The sequence below is a fragment of the Oculina patagonica genome, chromosome 2 (assembly GCF_052425735.1).
Source record: "Oculina patagonica isolate OP01 chromosome 2, crgOcupat, whole genome shotgun sequence".
Lineage (NCBI taxonomy): Eukaryota > Metazoa > Cnidaria > Anthozoa > Scleractinia > Oculinidae > Oculina > Oculina patagonica.
Window position 1 is genome coordinate 9540297 of NC_135759.1, and position 22230 is coordinate 9562526.

General features: G+C 38.6%; 1 protein-coding gene across 2 annotated transcripts in view; it reads left to right on the top strand.

The window, feature by feature from the left end:
* Positions 1-21827, top strand: part of LOC144642898 (uncharacterized) — a 47224-nt gene extending 25397 nt beyond the window's left edge. For both annotated transcript variants that reach the window (XM_078502000.1, XM_078502002.1), the window contains 10 exons: positions 1456-1629; positions 2537-2764; positions 3355-3656; positions 4188-4541; positions 4706-4952; positions 6669-7003; positions 8251-8340; positions 19496-19712; positions 19950-20164; positions 21349-21827. In XM_078502000.1, coding sequence (XP_078358126.1) covers positions 1456-1629; positions 2537-2764; positions 3355-3656; positions 4188-4541; positions 4706-4952; positions 6669-7003; positions 8251-8340; positions 19496-19712; positions 19950-20164; positions 21349-21516 — 2330 coding nt within the window. In that variant the 3' untranslated portion in view covers positions 21517-21827. The remainder of the gene's footprint in view (positions 1-1455; positions 1630-2536; positions 2765-3354; positions 3657-4187; positions 4542-4705; positions 4953-6668; positions 7004-8250; positions 8341-19495; positions 19713-19949; positions 20165-21348) is intronic.
* Positions 21828-22230: the final 403 nt, after the last annotated feature.

A 22230-nucleotide genomic window follows, 5' to 3' on the forward strand; every position in this document is an offset into this window, starting at 1 on the left:
CTCTCCTCTCCTCTCTCTCTCCTCTCTCCTCTCCTCTCCTCTCCTCTCCTCTCCTCTCCTCTCCTCTCCCTCTCCTCTCCTCTCCTCTCCTCTCCTCTCCCTCTCCTCTCCTCTCCTCTCCTCTCCTCTCCTCTCCTCTCCCTCTCCTCTCCTCTCCTCTCCTCTCCTCTCCTCTCCTCTCCTCTCCCTCTCCTCTCCTCTCCTCTCCTCTCCTCTCCTCTCCTCTCCTCTCCTCTCCTCTCCTCTCCTCTCCTCTCCTCTCCTCTCCTCTCCTCTCCTCTCCTCTCCTCTCCTCTCCTCTCCTCTCCTCTCCTCTCCTCTCCTCTCCTCTCCTCTCCTCTCCTCTCCTCTCCTCTCCTCTCCTCTCCTCTCCTCTCCTCTCCTCTCCTCTCCTCTCTATTTTCCTTTTCTCTCCTCATCTCTTCTCTTCTCCTCTCTTCTGGCCTCTCCTTCCCCTAGCTTCTTCGTTCCTGTACGCTCTGCACTTGTTATTTAAATATAGTCGAATGTAGTTTAATATAAACAAAGTTAGGCCGTGATCAATCGATTGAGTAGCCTGAATTTAAGACATCCCTCTGTGCTCGCCTGCTTGCCAGAAGGGACGTCTGAACACATTTGGGCCTAATGCCGTCCGGTGACGTCACTACACTTTGGTTTTAATTCATGCGGAAAAGTTTTTGTCGAGGCCATGAGATTGTGAAAGACAAATCGCTTCAATAAAGGATTACAGGGTATAAAATTGTTTTAATAGTAAACTATTGAAAACTTGAGACAAATGAATGAGATTTTAATTGACTGCAGGCTATATTCTTTTACGGAACCGATTTAATCTGAACTGATTTGCTTTATCTAGCGATCAAAATATAATATGTTACGCAACGGACAAATACAGCACACTCGTGAGTACTTGAATGAATCAATTTAGACGGTTACAGAGGCATCAAGAAACGGAATTCAATTCAAAAATATCCTACTTGACCGTGGGCACTGAGTTCAGAAATCACTGGCTCATCGAGTCTGCAGGACATAAGCGTCGAGCGGCTTTGTTGACAAAACAAGATTACATATATAAATTTGGCAAAACACTGCATGTCGAAGCGACGAATGCCGCCAACTTAAAACCTACCGATTTCCATTACTATTCTTCATCCGTAGGTAAACTAATAAAGTAATAAACTCAAGGTAAATGACTAATAAATTCATTTCTGGGAAGGTAAACTCTTTCGAACTCTTTCCAAACGTTTTCAAATTACTCGCGCGGTAAAATTCAGTCAAAATCACTACCCGGTTTTCGGGTAGTGACGTCACCGGACGGCATTAGGCCCAAATGTGTTCAGACGTCCTTTCTGGCAAGCAGGCGAGCAAAGAGGGATGTCTTAAATTCAGGCTATCGATTGAGTTGTTGAAATTTATTTGCGTTCGAACAATAACTTGATAGCCTTTATTTACTTTGAGGCGGCCGGGGAGGACGAGGAGGACACGGAGTAAGATGCAAAAAGAAGATAAGATCGATGTGGGGACGTTCTTGGGGTCTAAGTGCTGTGAAGTATCCACATTATTGTACAGCAAATGGTAAAACAGATGAAGCAAAACGAGGGAAAGATGGCGCAAAAGGAGACGACGGCGACGGTTGAGTATTTCAAAAGAATCCTTTCATTCACCTTACCACCGTTTGCATTGATACGCTACTTCCTTTCGTTCTGCCCAATTAAGCACCCGGTCGTTTAGTTTGGATGGTTATTGATTGCTTGTTAGCATTGTATTGTTCAATTATCGAATATCATGGTTTTGTGCTGCAAAAAACAGTAATAGGAGAGAGATAAAAATTTCTGAACATGTTTAAAAGTCAGGCTCATTTTCAACCTCAAAACTGTGGTAAGCCACATAAAATTATTCTTCAACGGTACTTGATTAGTTAACTTTCTTCAACCCTCGGACGTTTAGGAGGGGGTTGATTCTACCCACACCCCCCTTTCAGAAGGTTTTTTCGAAATTTCGAAAAATGACTTACTCTACGATGTTGAATCTTTTAGTAGCTGGTTATTCATCCCTTGCGGAAAATGTGATATGTAAATCATGCGTCCATAATGACCAAATAATCGTCATTTTAACATTTTGCTTTATTTTCCATTTTGTTTGAAACCGAATTGTTCAATTTGCAAAACTTTACATTCCATAAGCATCCGGGCATGCATTTGCATCGATTTTCGTTACTTTCTGACTTTCCAAGAAAATGGCGAGATCTAAGATGGCGGATCAAAGATGGCGGTTGCAATGCGTCATGTGTCATGCCTTATGATGTCACGACCAACAAAAAAGTATGTCATCTTGCAGAGTAAGCGAAGGGCTTTTTACACACGTGCAAAATAACGTCGCCGTGCCTTAATAGAACGAAAATCCTGTGGAGGGGTCATATCCGCCCAACCCCTTGTGTGACAGTTGGGGTTTGTGTTTGCGTGTACGTCCGAGAGTTTATGGTTTTGTATTTATTTGTTTCCTTTAGCGTTTATTTTATTTATTGTTTTATTTTATTTAGCTAAAACCAGCGCCGGTAATAATGGACAAGTGGAGAGGTCGTATATTCAATTCTTCTTGACACTCCGTCGTAAAGACATCAGGAAATATCCCTTATCACTGTTAAAATTAATGGCACGATATGCTGAAGATTTAATTTGGGCAAACAGAATCAGCAACGGCAAAGCTGTATTTAGGTTCTTACTGCGGTTAACACAAAGAAGGTCGGATTCATCTGAGCTGAGAAAAGGTTAGTTTCATTTCCTCATGGGTCTTCAATGTAAACACAACAACGGAAAGTATATGTTTCTCTTTTTTTTTTGTCTATCGGCCACTACTTCATAATGCCTAAGTCAACTAATTGCCGTTAAAGTTAAACTTGCATTGTAGGTTTTCAACATGCATTGAGATAAATGTTTTCTTTTTTTAATGCCAATCACTAGCTGTAAATACAAAAGCAAAAAAAAAAAACAACAACAACAACAAGGACAAGACTTATAACATCATCGACTGACAACAACTTATGACTTGACTCTGAAGATGACTTTCGCTCAGGTGGTCGAAACGTCAGTCACCAACAACAGTTCTTCTCAGAACTTCTCCCATCCGGACGATCATACTTCACGACCTACTGATACTCCTGGGTTCAAACCTTTTACTATAAGGATAGAATGAAAGCCAACAAAATAGGTTACAGGTGTTAAATTCGTTAAGTCTAACAAAACTAGCAAAACAATTACAACGAAAGAAACCAAATATATTTAAAATATCCAATGTTATATCCCCTTCAGCTTCGCAGTAACTGTATATTAATAAAATTAATGTTGCCTTCCAAATTAGTTGCAAAAAGAAGACTGGCTTTTCTAAATAAAGAGGGATACGACAGATTTGGAAAGAATAAACTGTTTGCCCCTCTCATGAAATATGAAGCCTTCAAGGAAGAAGTAGAAACCATGCGAGATGATGCCAGGGATTTTGAGAACGACTACAATGGGATTAAGAAGTCAATTGAAAACGAAGAAGGTATAAAAAAGGTATTGGAAGCATTTCCAAAAACAGCCAGGAAACAAGTGGACAAGGAAAGGACCAGACTCAAAAGAACTAAAGGAAAAGCTTTAGACCGCAAACGGACTTATGTTTTAGTACGTTGTTTGTTCATTTGCCTTTCTCTATATGTTTATTTATTTATGTATTTCATTTAAACTATTTCTTGCGGTTTTCAGTGATATGGGAACTCTAAAATTCGATCCTCAACCAACGTTTTACGCTTTTACTGCCGTCAATCATCTTAGCGGACCTCTCGGAAAACAGAAGTTCATCACAACCGGGTCAAATAGTCACGTCTGTTAGTTGTGAATGGAGAATTTCGATCCAATTTGTTTTTTTTTTCTGTTTTTCATGGATCGTTGGCTATCGCCATAACTATGATTGACGGCATAAAAAAACCGCAATGGTTGCAATAATGACAAGTATGACTACGTATAAGCATGGACACGTATTTGCACACGACGACACACACGCGACACATTTTTTACAATAGTTGCAATAAAGTAATGGAATAACCAAGATTTAAGTTATTGTCTCAGCTTGTACAGGTGCAACTACGTAGTTGCATCTGTCGATAAATTAAAGATTCAAATGAGATAACACATGTTATGATTGTTTGTTTACAGGCCATTACCCAATTAGAAGCAAGCATGAACAATTACCTGGCAGAAACCATGAAACGGTTGCCCGATGTGTATGAAAAAGCGCAGTTCAAGAAAGGAGACCTCTTTGTAATTCTCCAGGGCATAACAAGTTTCACTGGTGGTGTCATGGGGGGTAGTCTATCTGCAACACCTATAAATTCTGCTCTAGATATTATTAAGCATTTCAGTTTGAAGTGTGCACTCGATGCTCTCAAAGGACATCTAGACAACATCGAAAGAAGGTTGAATTTTGGCAAGGCTTATGCTGCTCTTAATGATTCCAATAAGCTGGATTTTGGAAAAATGGATCTTAATGCTGTACCGGAGGTCATGAAGGTATCTGAGATCCTAAAATATGCCACTTTTTTTCAAAGACACCTTATCATTGGAAATTAACGATACATTCTATTAACTCGAATTTGAAAAATTCCGTTATTTAAAAAGCACTTTAGTATCTTTAATCGTTTATATCAATTAACTCTTTTATACTTACTTCGAAGGCAAACCTGGTAATGAACAAAAAAAGACTCACAGCAGACCTTATTTGCTTGTTGGACTTGAGATCTTCAGTTATAACCAAGGCTAAGATCCAGCAACAGATCGAGCAGTTCTTTATTGCTGGTGCAGCAAGGATTGACCTGATTGCCAAGGTTATCGACTTGGACAATGAAATTGGTGGATATAACTTCCATATCAACAACCTGAAGGAAACATCCAATGAAATTAAAAGTCTTGGCAAATCCGACAGTAAGAAAAAGTTTTATTCCCAGCAGAAACTCATAAGGGGTTGAAACGTGCAACGCGCGTTCACAGCGTTGGAATATTCATTTTTACTAAGTACCATAATTATTTGGAAACAAAAAGAGTTTGTACGCGAATGTTTTTATACGCGAGATGACACAAGCAACAATACTTTCGGTTTGCGGTTAGTTACTTAAAGTTTTTCCTAAGCACCCTTAATATTAATTCTTACAAAAACTAAAAAATTCATCAAGTGTGTCCAAATGAAATTCTCCAGATTCTTCTTCAGATTCAACTTTATTTAACCAACCTTGTTTAACCCTATTCAGACCGGGCTTTTTTTGGTCTTTTCAGACCGGGGGGGGGGGGGGCGGATTCCGCCCCCCCTCCGTAACTTCCAGAATATTTAAGCAATCACAATGAAACTTACAGGATATATAGTTTGTCCCAATATCTATCTTTTGGTATATGTCACGTGGGATGATGACGTCACATCACGTGACAATTACATCATAATGTCAATACAGCCGCCATCTTGGATCCGCCATCTTGGATTTCGAAATTTTTTTCAAAACGTCAGAAAACCGCCCAAAATTACTGGAAAATACTCAACACTAATAAAAATGTGCTTAAAACCCGTAAACAGGTGAATATAATTGCTTTAAAGTTATTTTTCATTAATAGAAACACGAAAATTACAAATTTGGGAAAACATGCCTGTCAAAATGCCGTTGCCATGGTGACGTCAAGTTCCTGACACAACAACCTACCCTACCAAATTATTCCCAGATAAATTTTAGATAAAGTCGCAAAGTTTGGCAGCCTTTGGTTGAATATTAAAAAAGTTATAAACGTCCAAAGTCGGCGCGGGCACTTTCCGCCCCCCCCCCCCCCCCCGGTCTGGATAGGGTTAAACACAAGATTACGCCATCTAGCGCAACCTAACGCGCGCTGTGAATTTAATCTAACCATTGTAATTTAGATTGGTTATTTTTTTATCGTGATTTTCAAAATATGGTACATAATGTAAACGACTGTGGGAACGCTTTGTACAAGGCGAATCATAAGAAGTTACACGTTTAACCCTTATAGGTTCCTGGTCCTAATCATGCTTGTAAACGTTAAAACACGCCTTGCTTTATTCATTGTCAGCTCCTTAGGATAATGCTAGCAAAATAGAATCGGGAACATTTAGTTTCCTCCGATGCAAGTTTCAAGGTATCAGTTGTCATTGAAGAAAAAAAGCTTGATGTCACCGTGCAATTTAGTTATTCAAAAAAGTAACTATATCTTGTTAGTTGAATTTAGGATTAAGGCTATTCCCCAGTAATACATGTTTTAATCCCTACCGCGTATAATTTAACACGAGTATTGCGACCTTTTTTATGTTGTTTAACCTCTTTTTCTTCTGAAGAATAAATATGGCCCAATTCTTAGTGTAGAACAGGAAATAATCGTCGGAATTCATAATTTTCCATAGTATAAGCAAAAAAGTGGAACGTCAGAGAGCTATTGTTACAGCGACTTATTTCATCTTATTTCATAATAGTTAAAACGAATGGCAAGCTTTGATAGAAAAACAGCCATAAACTAATTCTAGACAAAACTCGTAAACGTTTTTGATTTATTGATTGATTGATTGACAGTCGTAATTGTAAAAATTAGTCATATGCCACGACTGTTCATTCCTTTTAATTAGTTGTTATGTTATCATATTTGTAGGCTCTCATATCGCTGACACCACTCGGCAAATGTTTCTGGATGACCTCCTAACTTCTTATCAAGAAATCGAGACACGTTTTGCAAGAAGTCTTTACCAGTTATACAAGAGTTTTGAGTTCCGCACACTGTGGGATGTGGGCAAGAGACTGTCAAAATTTCAGAGACGTGCAGTAAGCGCAGCAAAAGGTACAGGGAGGCTCCATGGAGTTCTAGAACTTACCAACGCTCTGAACCAAATAACTAATCTCGAGAATAAGTTACGTCGATGCAATACCAAGTTCCCTCATGACGTTAGCACTGAAACATGGTCCTTCGACAACGTCAACAATAAAGTGGTAAGAAAGCAAATTCTAATGAAAAACAGACATTTTCTGTATATTTTAGAGAGAACAAAACGCCAAGCTCATCAAACGGCAACGAGTACTAAAGTCAATTGGTTATCTGCAAAATAAAATATTTCTAATATCAATGTGTTATTATTTCTCGAAGATTTAGTCAGATGCGATCCTTTCATCCACAGAATGCCAAATAAAGCAATTTATAAACAGTTCAGTTTAAAATGAACAAGCAATAATTAATTTATGAACTTTGATGGCCTAAGGACTCGTTAATTTACCCCAAATCATTGCAGAAATTGACTCTTGTATAGCACTGATGAGTACAGTTTAATATCATTATAACATATACTTTCGGTACTACAACTCAGTGTCTGAAATAGAGAAAGTCCGTAATGGCGGGAGTTATTTTCAGTCATTCTTATTCGAAGACCCTTCAACTTCTGTCCTTTATATCAGGGTGTCCGTTATATCGGGGTGTCCGCAACGCGAATTTTTTTTTTTTTTTTTTTTTTTTTTTTTACGCCCACTTTAGACACTTATGAAAGAGAAAAAAGGAAAATGTTCAATATAATGTGCCCCGGGGTGGAATCGAACTCGGGTCGTTTGCCTGAAGAGCGAGTGTGATGCCGCTACGCCACCGGGAGCCGGCTGCCAGAATTCGTAAATTTTAACTATATATCGTGTTTCCCTTATAAATATCAATAGCTAACCGTAAACAGGCTAACCAAAGTGCATAGTAGGCTAACCGAAGTGAATAGTAGGCTAACCTGAGTGCATAGTAGGCTAACCGGAGTGCATAGTAGGCTAACCGGTACTAGTTACCAGTCGACGACCGTAAGTGGCAGCCATCTTGAAGTGGGCGTAAAAAAAAAAAATTGCCCGCAACGCGGGGGTTGAATGTGGTCACTTCACTCTCGTGTGCAATTTTTAATAAATAGGCAATTGTAATAGCCATACGGACTTTTGCAAAAAAATGCTCGTCCTTATTACGGTGTTCTATGTTACACTCAGAACCATGTGATTATTCGGTCAAATATTTTGTTTTATGAGGTTGTTTCTGTTAAAAAAAAAACGGTAGTCACTCAAATTGATTTTCCATTTTCAGACAAATAAAGGGGTAAATTGCCACTTTCCAAGGGAAGTAGAGTGTTAATGAGTAAAGCGATATAAAAATTGTCGGTGGTCGATACAAATGAAATATTTATCACCAGCTCGAAAAATGTTAATGATGTTTATTTTTTTAGATGTTTGACGAGTTAAAGAAAGGAACGACGAGGTTTTCTCTGGATATCTCCGATAGTTGCGATGACTGTTACAACGTTCGTCTTTTAAAGGTAACAATTTTTTTGAATTATTTTTATATACTAGTAATAATCATGGATTAGCGGAGTGTATTCGAGACAATTTTCGTCGTCTTTACACGACTGACCTCCAAAGACGCGAACACAAGCACGTCGAAGAACATGGACAACTTTGTTGTTTATGCGCATCCTTAGTGCGCACGTAATTCATGTCGCAATAATTTAGCGCGCGCTGATGGTCGCCGTTGCGTTCACTTCGCTTGCAGCTTTTAAATGGCCGGTAACCCCCAATTTTATTACATTTCTGACTTGGGTAACTCATAATCTCACAAAGGTGAAAGTTTTACAGAAAAGTCAATGTGGGAAGATTTTCGCGTGGACGTACTAAACTTCAAAGCGACACACGAATTGACTCACTCGAGTTTTCACTTTTTTCGAGTTCAATGGCTGACTTAAACTCTTCTTCCCTGGATGATATGCTTCCCGTGACATTTTCGGTATTATTTTAACTTCGGGTACACGTTCCACGCATTAATTTTGTTTACACAAAAATGCAAATTCGATGCCATTTTGATATGCATGAGATTGAGGCCCTCTTCATGAGGTCGAGGTCACTTGTAGCAGTCCAAAAAGTCTCAAACGGTTATGGCATCAGGCGATCAATACCCGCGGGACTGAACCATAGAACCTGCGAGACTGACGTCGGGCAAACGACGCGATTAGTATGCGTTCTCCTTCGTCGAACGCAATTAACGTGGCTTTGACAGGTTTTCACAAAAAATAAAATCAGTTTTGTTGAGTAATTTAGCTAGTTAGTTCCGTTAGTGAGTGAGGAGTGAGTGAGTGAGTGAGTGAGTGAGTGAGTGAGTGAGTGAGTGAGATAGAGAGTGAGTGAGTGAGTGATGTTAGTCAGTTAGTTGTCTTTCAAGTTATCGTAAGTAGCTATAGTCTGTTAACTGATGTCTTCAGCAAAGATCACTATATCCAGCCTTGTTGGCAGAACGGACGATGAATCATTGGCTAGCAAAATAGCAGACGTGAATAAAATCATCAAGAAATTTTGTAAGCAAAATAACTGGGGATTTGTCGATCACAATAACATCTAAACAACCACATGAACCGCAGCGGCCTTCACTTAAACAGGTCTGGAACCTCACAGCTAGCCCGAAACTTTATTAATCATTTAAATATAGAGTAGAATCTTGCCGCCTGGGAATCCGATATGTCTGCTAACTGCGCGTAAACACCTCGGGGTAGGTCCTTAGATTAAAAAAATATCGAGCCGAGGTTTGGTAATGGCTTCCCTTGACATTAGTAGCTTATTACTACATATTGATGAGCTTAGAGTAATTATGAGTAGTTCAAAAATCGACATCCTTGTGATTAATGAAACAAAATTAGACTCCACCATCCATGGTTACGAAGTCTACATAACTGGCTTTGAAATAGTCAGGAGAGATCGCAATATTAATGGAAGGCACGGTGGCGGTGTGTGTATATATTTACGCACAAATTTAAACTAGTCAGTAACCACAGGTTAGAAAGTGCGGGCCTCGATGCAGTTAAGAGAAGGTACTGGGAGGGAAGTGGTCTGTTAACAGGCTTACTAAATGGCGTTGTTTTCATCGACGTTCTTTGGTGCTGACCACAATACCCTCAAGTAGTTTCAATCCTATCTGAGCAATCGAAATCAAGCGTGTAATGTCAATGGTTATCTCTCAACTACACTCACAACTACCTGCGGTGTGCCTCAAGGCAGCATACTAGGTCCTTTACTATTTTTAATGTACATTAATGATTTGCCTAACTGCATACTTAACGCCTCTCCAAGAATGTTTGCAGACGACACTTATATAACCTTATCTGCAAAAAATTTAACTGATTTTAAATCACATTTTTATCCCGATCTTAGTAATCTAATTGTTGGCTGAAAGCTACCAAACTAAGTCTAAACATAGCAAAAACTGAATTAATGATAAAAGGATCTAGGCAAAGATTACAAACTCAAAGTGACGAATTTAAAATTGAAATAGACACGGAGAAAATCAAGACGGTTGATCATAATAAATCGTTAGGATTTATTACTGATGATCGACTCTCTTGGTCAAAATACGTTGAAGAAATATCTAAGAAATTAAGTTTCCTAATCTATAGGCGCTTTAAAGGGACCGTGTCACGGATTTTAAACAAACTTAGTCATAGGAATTGACCATCAAATTTGTTTAAATGTATAAAATAACCTCTTAAAACAGTGAAGGAACATTTAAATAACACACCAAATGCAAAAGAAGGTACGGATGGCCAAAAGTGTCAAAGATTGAAATGGATTGCGATGTGGGCTTTTGAAATATGGTCCGGCGGAACAGTTTTCAAAGTTAATCTTGTCTGCTTGTAACTTAAATTTATGACGCCCGGGAGACACATTTAGCTGCAAGGAAGCTATGGTTTTGTCATTTAGTATCAAAGAATTAATTTATTTGCAAACGTTTAGTTTCATATCGAATATTTGGCAAAATTTAATAAAACAAGATTAACTTAGCCGTGACATAGTCCCTTTAAAACGTGTAAGACCTTTTATCTCTACTAAAACTGCGGTGCAAATCTACAATGCCCTTTTGATTACTGCAGCCCGTTTGAGATTGTTTCGAGCAGCTAGTTTAGCGATAAACTGCAAAAACTCCGAAATCGTGCAGCTAGAGTGATTACCAAATCTACTTATGACACGAGCTCGAACCCCCTTTTGGAAAAACTTAACTGGGAGAAGTTATCTAAACGTCGTCAGACGCAAAAAAGCATTGATGATGTTTAAATCAATACACAAACTTGCCCCAGAGTACTTGTACCAATTATTCACTACCCGCCGCGCAGAGTACAATTGAAGAAATCACGAAGTTTTAGTTATAGTGGGGCCCTTTTATTGAACAATTTGCCCCAGCAAATGAGGTATATTGGCTCCATTGGGCACTTTAAATGAGAAATCATAAATCGAATCTCTGACATATCGGATTCCCACAAGACAATCATGTACGTGTGATTAAATAAAGATTGACTTGACTTGACTTTAACTCTCCGACGTACAAGCAAACTCGTACCGCCACCATCGTGACTTCATTAGTCCTGACATCTTGGATCCACCATCTTGGATGTCAACAATTTCTTACAAAGTCACAAATCAACGGAAATTGTTGATGCAAAACAGAGGGAAGAAACCTCCTTTGTTACACGACTCAAACGTGCAGCAAAGCGGTGCCGGGCAACCGAATATGCGCACTAGCTTTTTTTTTTTTTTTTTTTTTTTTTTGCAAGTACTTACAACATTAAACATACAACATTACGATGATTACAAAATATAGATCACTAACTCTACAAAAGGAGCTACTTTACAGTACAGCTTAGAAAGTGTGGAAAAATAGTTACAAAAATTACTCTACTTTATGAAGTCAATACTATTAACATTACAACACTTTAGAAACACTTAGACTAACATTACAACACTTAGGCTAACAATGCAAAAAGAAATAACAAATAACATTGCCTATAATTGTTACCAGAAAGAAAAATGAACGATGTAGCGAGATACAAAAACAAAAGGAAACTAAATGTTTTGTAAAAAATTCCATTTCTTGATATACTTATCGTATTTACCGGATTTGATAGCAATATGTTTTTCTAACGATAGTTTGTCGCGAACGAGGGATATGTACTCGTTAAACTGAACTTTATGTTTTTTGGCCGGTGTTAAGGTATAAAAAGTATTTTCCTAATATAATAAGATGGTTTAGGGCTAAACAACCACGAGGAGAGTCCAATATACCATATAAGACATCTAAGTTCGAAAGATGGACTCCTTTTCTACTATGAATATTGTATCAATCTTGAAAATCTACCCAGAAAGTTTTTGCTTGAGTGCACTCTATAAAAAGGTGCCAGATGGTATGGATTTCGGTAGGGCAAAAAGGACAAGTTGGGGAGTCAACTTTCTTCATCTTATGTAATAAGCTATTCGTAGGTAGGATGCGATGGATGATCTTGTACTGGAACATCATCATTTTGGTTTCTTTTGTAACGTTAAAAGGCAAAAGATAAACCTTACACAGATTGTTCTTTTCTACCCCATATTCAATAAGTTTCCTTTCTGCTGTGGGGGGAGATAACTTTTCTAGGGATAACAGTTTTTCATACAGAGGTTTACAACTCAACGATTCGCTTATTGAATCAAGGGGTTTAATGGGTAGTTGGTTGTTAGAGTCTAAAAGCTTTTTCCACGAGTGAGGGAAAGCAGAAATGATGCTGTAATACTGTAGAAAATTAAACTTAGTCTTGAATTTTTCGCAAAGAGAATTAAAAGATAGAAAGCGATTTTTTTCTGTGTTAAGCAAGTCTGATATGTGCGTGACTCCAGCCTGATGCCAATGTGGAAAATAAATCGATTTTTTATTAACAATCAGAAACCTGTTGTTCCAGATTACTTGCTCTAGTACCTCAGATGTATTTTGAGGATCGGTCGCAGTGATTTTCTGCCAATGGGCTATAATGTCTTTGTAAAATCTTAGGAGGCGTTCACTTAGGCAAAGAAGCTTACAGTCATAGTTACACTGAAATAAGAAAGTGCCACCGACGTTGGCAAGGAAAGAGGCTGGGATATATTTCCATGGAGCGTCGTGGTCTGAACATAGGCGGTTTACCCAGTTTAATTTTAGAGCTTTGTCAAAAATGGCGAAATCTTTCATTTCTAAGCCACCTTCTTTTTTAGATTTTATCAGAGTCGACTTTTTGATTTTCGCAGGTTTGTGGCTCCATACAAAGTCGAAAGTCATTCTATTTACTTCTTCAGCGAATCGTGGTGGCGTTTCCATGGAGCTGCAGATGAATATGACTTTTGAAAGGGCTAGAGTTTTAACAATATTTATTCTTCCATAAACAGAGATATCCCTTTGAGACAAAAAGTTTAAAGTCTTCTGTAATTTTGACAGCTTGTCGAAGAAGTTTCGCTGGTCTGATAGATTGTCATCGTACGAGAAGTGTGTACCTAGAGCATAGACAGGTTCATCTGTCATTTGAAGATTTGAAATTTTGTCTTTTCTATGTCTCATTGAGCCAAGCCATAACATTTCAGATTTTGATACATTTATCTTTAGCCCCGCGCACTTTTCAAAACGGGAGAGCAATACAAACTTAAGAGGTTATTTACGGAATGAACGTTAGCGAGGAAGGCTGTGGTATCATCGGCGTATTGTGATAATTTAACCGTTTTATTATTCTGTATTTTTATTCCTTCTATTTCTTTGGAATTATAGATTTTTTGAGCTAAAACTTCTATGGCAATAATAAATAGCATACCAGAGAGGGGACAACCCTGGCGTACCCCTCGTTCTAAAGTGAAGTGACTGGATGCGTAGCCGTTGTTTAAAACACAACTAGTAATGTTATTATAAAAAATACTAACCCAGCGCCTGAGCTGCGGACCGAAATTAAACGTTTGAAAACATTTTTGGAGAAAGTCCCAATCGATTGAGTCGAAGGCCTTCTCGAAATCTAGGAAGACGGCTATTCCAGGCAACTCTTTTTGCTTCGTAAAATCCATAACGTCTTTGATTAATCTTATGCTTTCGCCAATGTATCTTCCTTTGACATACCCAGACTGGCTAGAAGAAACAATTTTTGGTAGTATTTTCTCTATCCGAAGAGCGATGACTTTAGTTAAAATTTTGTAATCTACATTTAAGAGTGAAACTGGTCTCCAATTTTTTAGGAGCTCTAAATTCTTTTTCTTTTTTGGAATTAAAGAGATCACACCTTGTCGTTGTGAAATGGACAGAGTTCCGCTTTGAAGTGCATAGTGGAAACTCTCGGTCATATATTTTGCTAACATATTCCAAAAATGTAGATAAAACTCTAAACTAAATCTTTTTTGGGTCGGTTATCTTCTTATCTTCGTGAATTTTAACGGAAGTCACGTGTTTTCGTCTATAGTTGGTCTTTTCTAGACTGTAGAAATACTTACTATTTTTCTCACCGTACTCGTACCAACGTGTTCTGCTGCGCACGATTGCGCCTTGTGTTTTACGAGCTTCTACCTCTGCGAGTTTAGCTTTTAATTTGTCCATTTCCATTTTGTCGCTTTCATTGTGGTTAGCTTGCAATTTATTTTGAATACTTATTAATCTTGTTTTAGGCGACGCTTCTTCATCACGCGATTTCTTTGCTTTGCGTTTTGAATATTTAATTGTGAAAGCCCTGAGCTCCATTTTGATCATTTCCCAGAAGAGTCCTTTATCATTTACTTGTTGATGACGTATAACAAATTCGCGAATTTTAAAAGTGAGCAGTTCAACGTAATCGATATCAAGTAATAGTGAATTGTTGAACTTCCAGAAACCAGGTCCGCGTGGAGGGCTGTCTTCGTCGAAAGTGATGTTAAGCGCTACAGCAGAGTGGTCGGAATGTATGTTTGGAATTATATTGCACTCTCGGATTAGCTTACAAAGGTTTTTCGAAACCAAGAGATAATCTAGCCGGCTTTGGATCTTTCTGGAGGGATTACTCCACGTGATTCCACACGAATCGGGGTTTTTAAAACGCCAACAATCAACTAAATTATTTGTACTAATTAGCGTTCGGAGTTCAACAACAGACGCCTTCTTAGCGTCAAACGGTTTGCCGCCTCTCTTGTCTAAGCTATCAATAACACAGTTGAAATCGCCTCCCAGGACAACATTGTCATTGATGTATTCCCTAAGGAAAGAATTGGAAAGCTCAGCAAGGAAAGAGATTTGATGCCTTGCCTCATTGGGTGCGTAAATGTTTACGAAAATTGTCTTCTTATCGCTTAAAATGGTTTCAGCTAAGACGCATCTTCCGTAATTATCTGTGCTGATCTTTTCAATGCTGACGTCGAGTCGCGGTTTAAACAAAATCATTACTCCTCTACTGTGTGAAGAACCATGACTGTAAGCAGTTTTGCCACCCCATTCTGCTTCCCACCTTTTAAGTTTAAGGTGTAGAATACGTTTCTTGAAGGAAAATAATATCGGATTGTTGACGATGCAACCATCGAAAAACTTGCCTTCTTTTTCTTGAGCTGTTTAGCCCTCGAATATTCAAAGATATTTAAACAAAATCATTACTCCTCTACTGTGTGAAGAACCATGACTGTAAGCAATTTTGCCACCCCATTCTGCTTCCCACCTTTTAAGTTTAAGGTGTAGAATACGTTTCTTGAAGGAAAATAATATCGGATTGTTGACGATGCAACCATCGAAAAACTTGCCTTCTTTTTCTTGAGCTGTTTAGCCCTCGAATATTCAAAGATAAAATCTTATAGATCATTTAGGTTCATGTTTTTAGTCTAAATGTAATACTGGCAATAATTCTCATAAGAAAAATGGAAATATCTAAAGTGGAATAAAGTTTCAGTTTCTTGCTTTTGCGACTTGAATAGCTAGTCGTCAAACTAATCGTAAAAATCGCGACAAAAGGGATAGGAAAATATAGTACGAAAAACCGCACGGATTTAAACAAGAAAGTTAACATTATGCGGTACAGAAAAATTATAACTACAACTATCAAGGACTTACCTACAGTGGAACCCCGATATAACGATCCTCGATATAACGATATTCCCGGTATAACGATGAGAATTTAGCGGACTGAACGCAAAATCTTCCCCGATATAACGATATTATCAGTACACAGTCACGAGCAGTCACAATTTAAGCAAAACATTGAATTTACTACAATAACATAACAGTAATAGAGTAATCTCTAACGTTTCTGACAACAGCTTTATACGATGATATAAGAAAATGATACTGTATTCTAAGTATCTTTATCCAGTTAAAAAGTATATGTTGGGTTTACCCCGATTCAACAATATTTCCGGTTATTTTACGGCCATATCGTTATATCGGGAGTTTCGATATAACGATACTTCGATATAACGATATTTTTTTACTGCTCCCTTGGCATATCGTTATATCGGGGTTCCACTGTAATTGTTTGTTCGGCATTATCAGATACTGGTACGTGAATGTAGAGCAATGTTACATTGGCCACTGCAATATGGCCGTGATCGATTTTAATGTTTTAACAGTTAATTTAAACGTCCATTAAACGTCCATACAGTGGGAACGCTTTCGTCTCAGGTCCGCGGTAGAGTGAACTTTCTATAATGAGCTTCTCTACTCTGAAAAAAGCGGCTCGCTTCTGTTGTTTGGCGGTCTTCAACACCGGGTGTAACTTCTTTCTAATTTTTTCCACTTCTTTGGGGAAATCATCGGCGATTCCGAGCTTGCTGCCTTTAGTAAGATTTTTAATAAATGACTTAATGAACACTTTTTGTCGAGGAAGTCCGACAACTTAACAATGATGGGTCGAGGTTTGAGATCTTGAGCGTTGGAAGCTCGACGCGATGAAATCCTGTGTATTCTGTCGAAACGAATATTTCTTTCATCTTCAACTGGAATCTTTAAGTCGTTACGTAGAAATTCCCTTAACACTTCTTCGGTATCTTCATTCGATTCCCGACTGCGCTCTTTTATTCCGAAGAATTTTAAATTACCTCTGCGGCTGTGACATTCAAGTTTTATATGTCGACGCTGTAATTCTGCGAGATCACGTTCGGTGCGCTGAAGGGACGCTTCGATGGCTTCTTGTTGTTTAGTGACTTTGCCTTGTAAGACTTTCATCTCGTTAATTTCGCTTTGGGAGCTTTCAAGACTCTCTTTTATGCTATCATTTTCATCTTCGAGAGTCTTGATTCGTTTTCCAAAGTCTTCCAGCTCCGGGATGAGCGTTAGGAGCTTGCTAAGCTTCCCGTCGATTTCGGCTAGGCGAGCATTTGTCGCCATGCATGTTTGGCAGCTATGATTGTCGTTCGCAAATACTTCTTCTTCTTCTGTTTGGGAACTACCTTCACGGGTGCGCTTTGAAGGTCTTGTTGAATCTTGGTCTTTCGACATTCTTAATTCTCTTGTAAAAGCAATGCGGCCATATTCGGGGTCTTTAAGAACGATTTTATGCGGAGTACTGTTCGAACGCGTCCGCCATGTTCGGCCTCGCTACCAGTCCATATGCGCACTAGCTATCAAATGGTTGCTAAGTGCGTAGTGATGAGCTTAACAAGATTCATTGTTTACTTCGCATGTTTTGGTCTTGACCGTGCATTTTGTTTGCTCCTTTGAAGCTCCTTTGAAGTTTGCCGGACATCAAAACAACAAACAATGATAACGGTGACCAATCTGAATACAAATAATCAAAATAACTCTAATAATTCTGAAAGGATTTACTATAATTTGGTTGTCAAATGTCAACCAAATTTCGTTTGTTATTCCACTCCGCCAAAAATTCTCAGTGACGTTAAACTTTAGGTGAAAAACCAAGCTGAAAAAGTAAAAATCATGTAACACTCAATGGCGCGAAACATCAAACGAGAAAAGCGCCACTATTCGCATTTCACAGGCATGCAGTCATTGATATTTAAATATTTCTGCGAAAAAAAAACAAAACTTTAGGTGACATCTTCCTCAGCAACAGCATGATTGACACAGAATCGCACCGTTTCCAGGCACCACTATGCCATTAAAGAAAAAAGCCGACTTTCTCACCCCGCCTTCCCTGATTCATAATCAAGCCAGAATAAATAAATGGTTGATATATATGGGTTATTGACCAAGCGTGAGGTCAAGATGGCAGGATATTGGCCAAGTTCTTTTTTTGCGTGTTTATGGACCGAGACGAAGTCGAGGTCCATAAACTCGCAAAAAAAGAACGAGGCCAATATCCTGCCTTCTTGACCGAACAAGCTTGGTCAATAAAGGATTTATTATATGACTTTTTTCGAGTACTGAAAAGGAAGCCAGTTGCATGCAAGTTCAATGGCGCACGCTAAAATCATTTCATTGGTTTAAAAGTTTAACGTGTGACTGTCAAATTCTTGAATGAATCGAGACAAAATAAAACGACGCTACAACAGCGAAATTACCTCTTTTCAACCCTCAAAAGGATATTGAAATGGCTAAAATTGCAAATCAACGTTGAGTTTGAAGCCTTAAAACAAGAATGTCCATTCCATCTGGCCGCCAGCTTTTGATATTTGGACGTTTTGCAGAGTATTTGCTCGCTTCAGGCGCTTTAGAGGTTTAGCCGTGGTGCAAGCCTACCGTTTACGGTGACACGAGCTGAATACATATTGAAATTGTGATTGTTAAAAAGCGTTTGGGACTTATAAATTCACTGGAAGAGCTTGAACTTTCCTACATCATTGATTTAAATGTTCGACCCGACTTTATTCGACGTGAGCGTTAGAGGCTTCGTTGAAACTGAGATGTTTTAAAAGCTTACAGTGCCTGGTTCGCCGTGCCGAACGCTTTCTCTATCAAGATGTACAAAAACGACAAGTTTGCCGAATTCTTTATTCTTCAGGTATGTCACTGTCAGACTTCTCTCCTTTTTCCGCCGAACAAAACCGATATCATGTCTTCAAATCGCTTTGCGTCAGTTTTAATTTTTGATTTTTAGCTGGTTGTCAGTATGGCAAATAAAATTCACGAAATTCGTTAACATTTGTTGTTTTTAAAATCAGTTTGTTCTCGTTCGCTTCAGGACCTATTTCTTTGTAATAGGACTCTCTTTCGCTAGAAACAGGCAGAAAATATTTGTGTTGTTTCGGTAAATGGTTTCATAGCTCAAGTTTACGACGGAAAAGCTTTTTGTAGTAGCGTCGACATACGCGACGGAACAGAAAAGTTTTTTTTGCTTGCGGGAAAACAGCAAGCGATCCCGAGCGGTCAAGATGGCTCCATCTTGACCGCTCGGGTAGCCAATCAGAGCACGCGATTCGTTTCATCTTGACCGATCACGGAGCTAGTCATATAATAAATCAAAATATCCGCAAGGCATGGAAGAACAGCTACTGAAAGTTTCAGCTCTGTAGAATTAATCTTTTTTTTTTAACTGGATTGGGAGAGTTTCATCCACAACCCCACTCCCCCCCCCCCCCCCTCCTTTTTCTACGTTAGAGGGTTAAAATAGTTCCCCGGATTTAAAATGCCGTGTTTTTTTTTTAATAGATTTCCTCCTTAAAATGGTTCATTATTTAGCACCTACATATAGTAACTACATATGGTGCAAAAAACAGTTCTTAGCTCGACCTATGACATTATAACTTCTGATTTAATACTATACATAGATATTTGTGGAGCTATACGGCGACAAGTCTCAAAGAAAAGGGAAATACCCGGCAGATGTGTTTTTGGAATTGCGACATCTGGGTGATTCGTCCTTTAGAGATGGAAATGATAAGGTCAAGCAATACCGGCAGCCAGTGACATGGAGAAAGTTAAAATTTAACCGTTTTTCAATAACGAATCAAGATAAATGCGACCGATTAAGAACGAAAGGAAAAAGTGAGTAATAAGTACTTATTTAGCATTTCAACTTGTTTGAAGTTCATGTTGTAAAACAAGCTTAAAAAAACCTAACTAGTAATTTAGCTTTCGATTATTTATTGGTTGACCAATATTCTATCCGAAAATGAGGAAAAGCGAGAAAAATATCTATAGATATATGGTGTTGAGAACTTAGAACAACACTAATCTTCATAACTAACAAACATATGCTGTCACAATTTTGGATCCTTCCAGAGAACACACTGTTTTGCATCGAAAAAGACGATAGTCGCTTTAAGCCAATGTGCTGTCATTACCTCAGTGACTCGCCATGTAAGGACAAACAGTTAGGGGCAGAGGAATGCCGCAGTCCATTTGGAACGTACGAGATTTCCATTCCGATAGACAAGAAAGCACGTTGCAGGGCCAAGGGATCAAAAGTAACACATAAGAACTGCAAAAACTTTGATGTAAGATACCATGGTAACCCTTTTTATATATATATATTACACACGTTTAATCATACGATGTTAAATCAAACAAATTGCTATTGGTGTTCGTTTATCGTAACCGTCACCATTTTTATTGTTTAATCTTGCTTCTCTTTAGGCTTGCCCTAAGCTATATATTGGCCTTTGTGAAGCAACTTTTATTACGTGTATCACTTTTCTGAAACATCTGTTTAAGATAAACATTTTTCAAATATAAATGTACCTACTTATTGAAGGGAGGGGGGGGGGGGGGGGGGGGGGAGAGAGATGGAAAAAGCTGTAGAGACAATACATCTCACACAACTAACTACTAACACAACCACTATCACCACCACCATAATGCTACTGCTACTGCTACTGCTACTGCTACTGCTACTGCTACTGCTACTGCTACTGCTACTGCTACTGCTACTGCTACTGCTACTGCTACTGCTACTGCTGCTGCTGCTGCTGCTACTGATGCTGCTACTGCTACTGCTGCTGCTACTGCTACTGCTACTGCTACTGCTACTGCTACTGCTACTGCTACTGCTACTGCTATTGCTACTGCTACTGCTACTGCTACTGCTACTGCTCTGCTACTGCTTCTGCTACTGCTACTGCTACTGCTACTGCTACTGCTACTGCTACTGCTACTGCTACTGCTGCTGCTACTGATGCTGCTACTGCTACTGATGCTGCTACTGCTACTGCTACTGCTACTGCTACTGCTACTGCTACTGCTACTGCTACTGCTACTGCTACTGCTACTGCTACTGCTACTGCTACTGCTACTGCTACTGCTATTGCTACTGCTACTGCTACTGCTACTGCTACTGCTACTGCTACTGCTCTGCTACTGCTACTGCTACTGCTTTGCTACTGCTACTGCTACTGCAACGGCTACTGCTACTGTTACAGCTACTGCTTTTTCTATTTCTACTAAAACATAGCGCCAGTATACTTAAGTTAACAATTGCTTTGCAAGATTAACATAAAAAAATCAAAACACTATCTTAAAAAATATGAATTAAAAAAATGCTTTGAATGTAAAGTATTATTTCATATTTTTTCAAATTTAATGCGCTTAGACAGTTTTTACCTTAAAACAATCCTCTGAAACACTTACAGGTATTTGCAGCTACTCATCTCGCCGCTTTTTCTTTTCTTATTCTTTATTTCAGATATCGATGTTTACCAATATGAATGTGCATATTCAATATCTCTACTGGCCAAAAAAATATTCCACGGGACCTAACGATCGGAGATGCAGTGGGTTCAAAGACTTAAGCATCAATGGACACTTACCAGCTGCTACTCATCCCAATATCACTCTGGATTATGAACTCTGAAGCCATATGCTGAAAGCACCAAAATTAATGATGACTATGATAATGATGATGATGACGACGACGACGATGATGATAATGATGATGATCATGATGATGATGATGATGATGATGCTGATGATAATGATAATGATTAACTCGCTCTGATTTTGTTTTGTGTGAAGGGTGAAAATAAGGAGAAGGTTCCCATACTACTTAAACCGTATAAAGTAGTCCTGGCATTGGATCCGGAAGTAAACGTTTAAATAATTTGTGAAATGTTCTTAAGATGATGTTAAAAACTGATCAGATAATTAAATGAGTGATTGACTATATTAATGTGTACTTAATCTATGTGCTTCTCGCGTTTTTAATATACTTATATAAGGTATGGGTCGCACTTGGAAAAGTTTTCATCTTTGCCGGATAAAAAAACGCAAAAATTTGAAACCACAACCGGAAAGGAAAACTTTTAGTAAAACTAAGTACAGTCGCACTTGTACTAGAAAAAATTAAAACATGTCTTCACACATGTTTTATGAAGACATAATATTGCAATCGGTGAAGCAAATAAAACATACCTCCAGCTGAAGCAGATTCTCTTTCATTTTATCCAGCTTATCTAGCAACAATTTGTCTTCTGTATGATGTTTGAACAATTAATGGGCAAACAGATATTTGACGGTTTTAACTGCCTTCCAAGACCGGTCAAGACAGCATAGCGCTCGCTAATAAGCT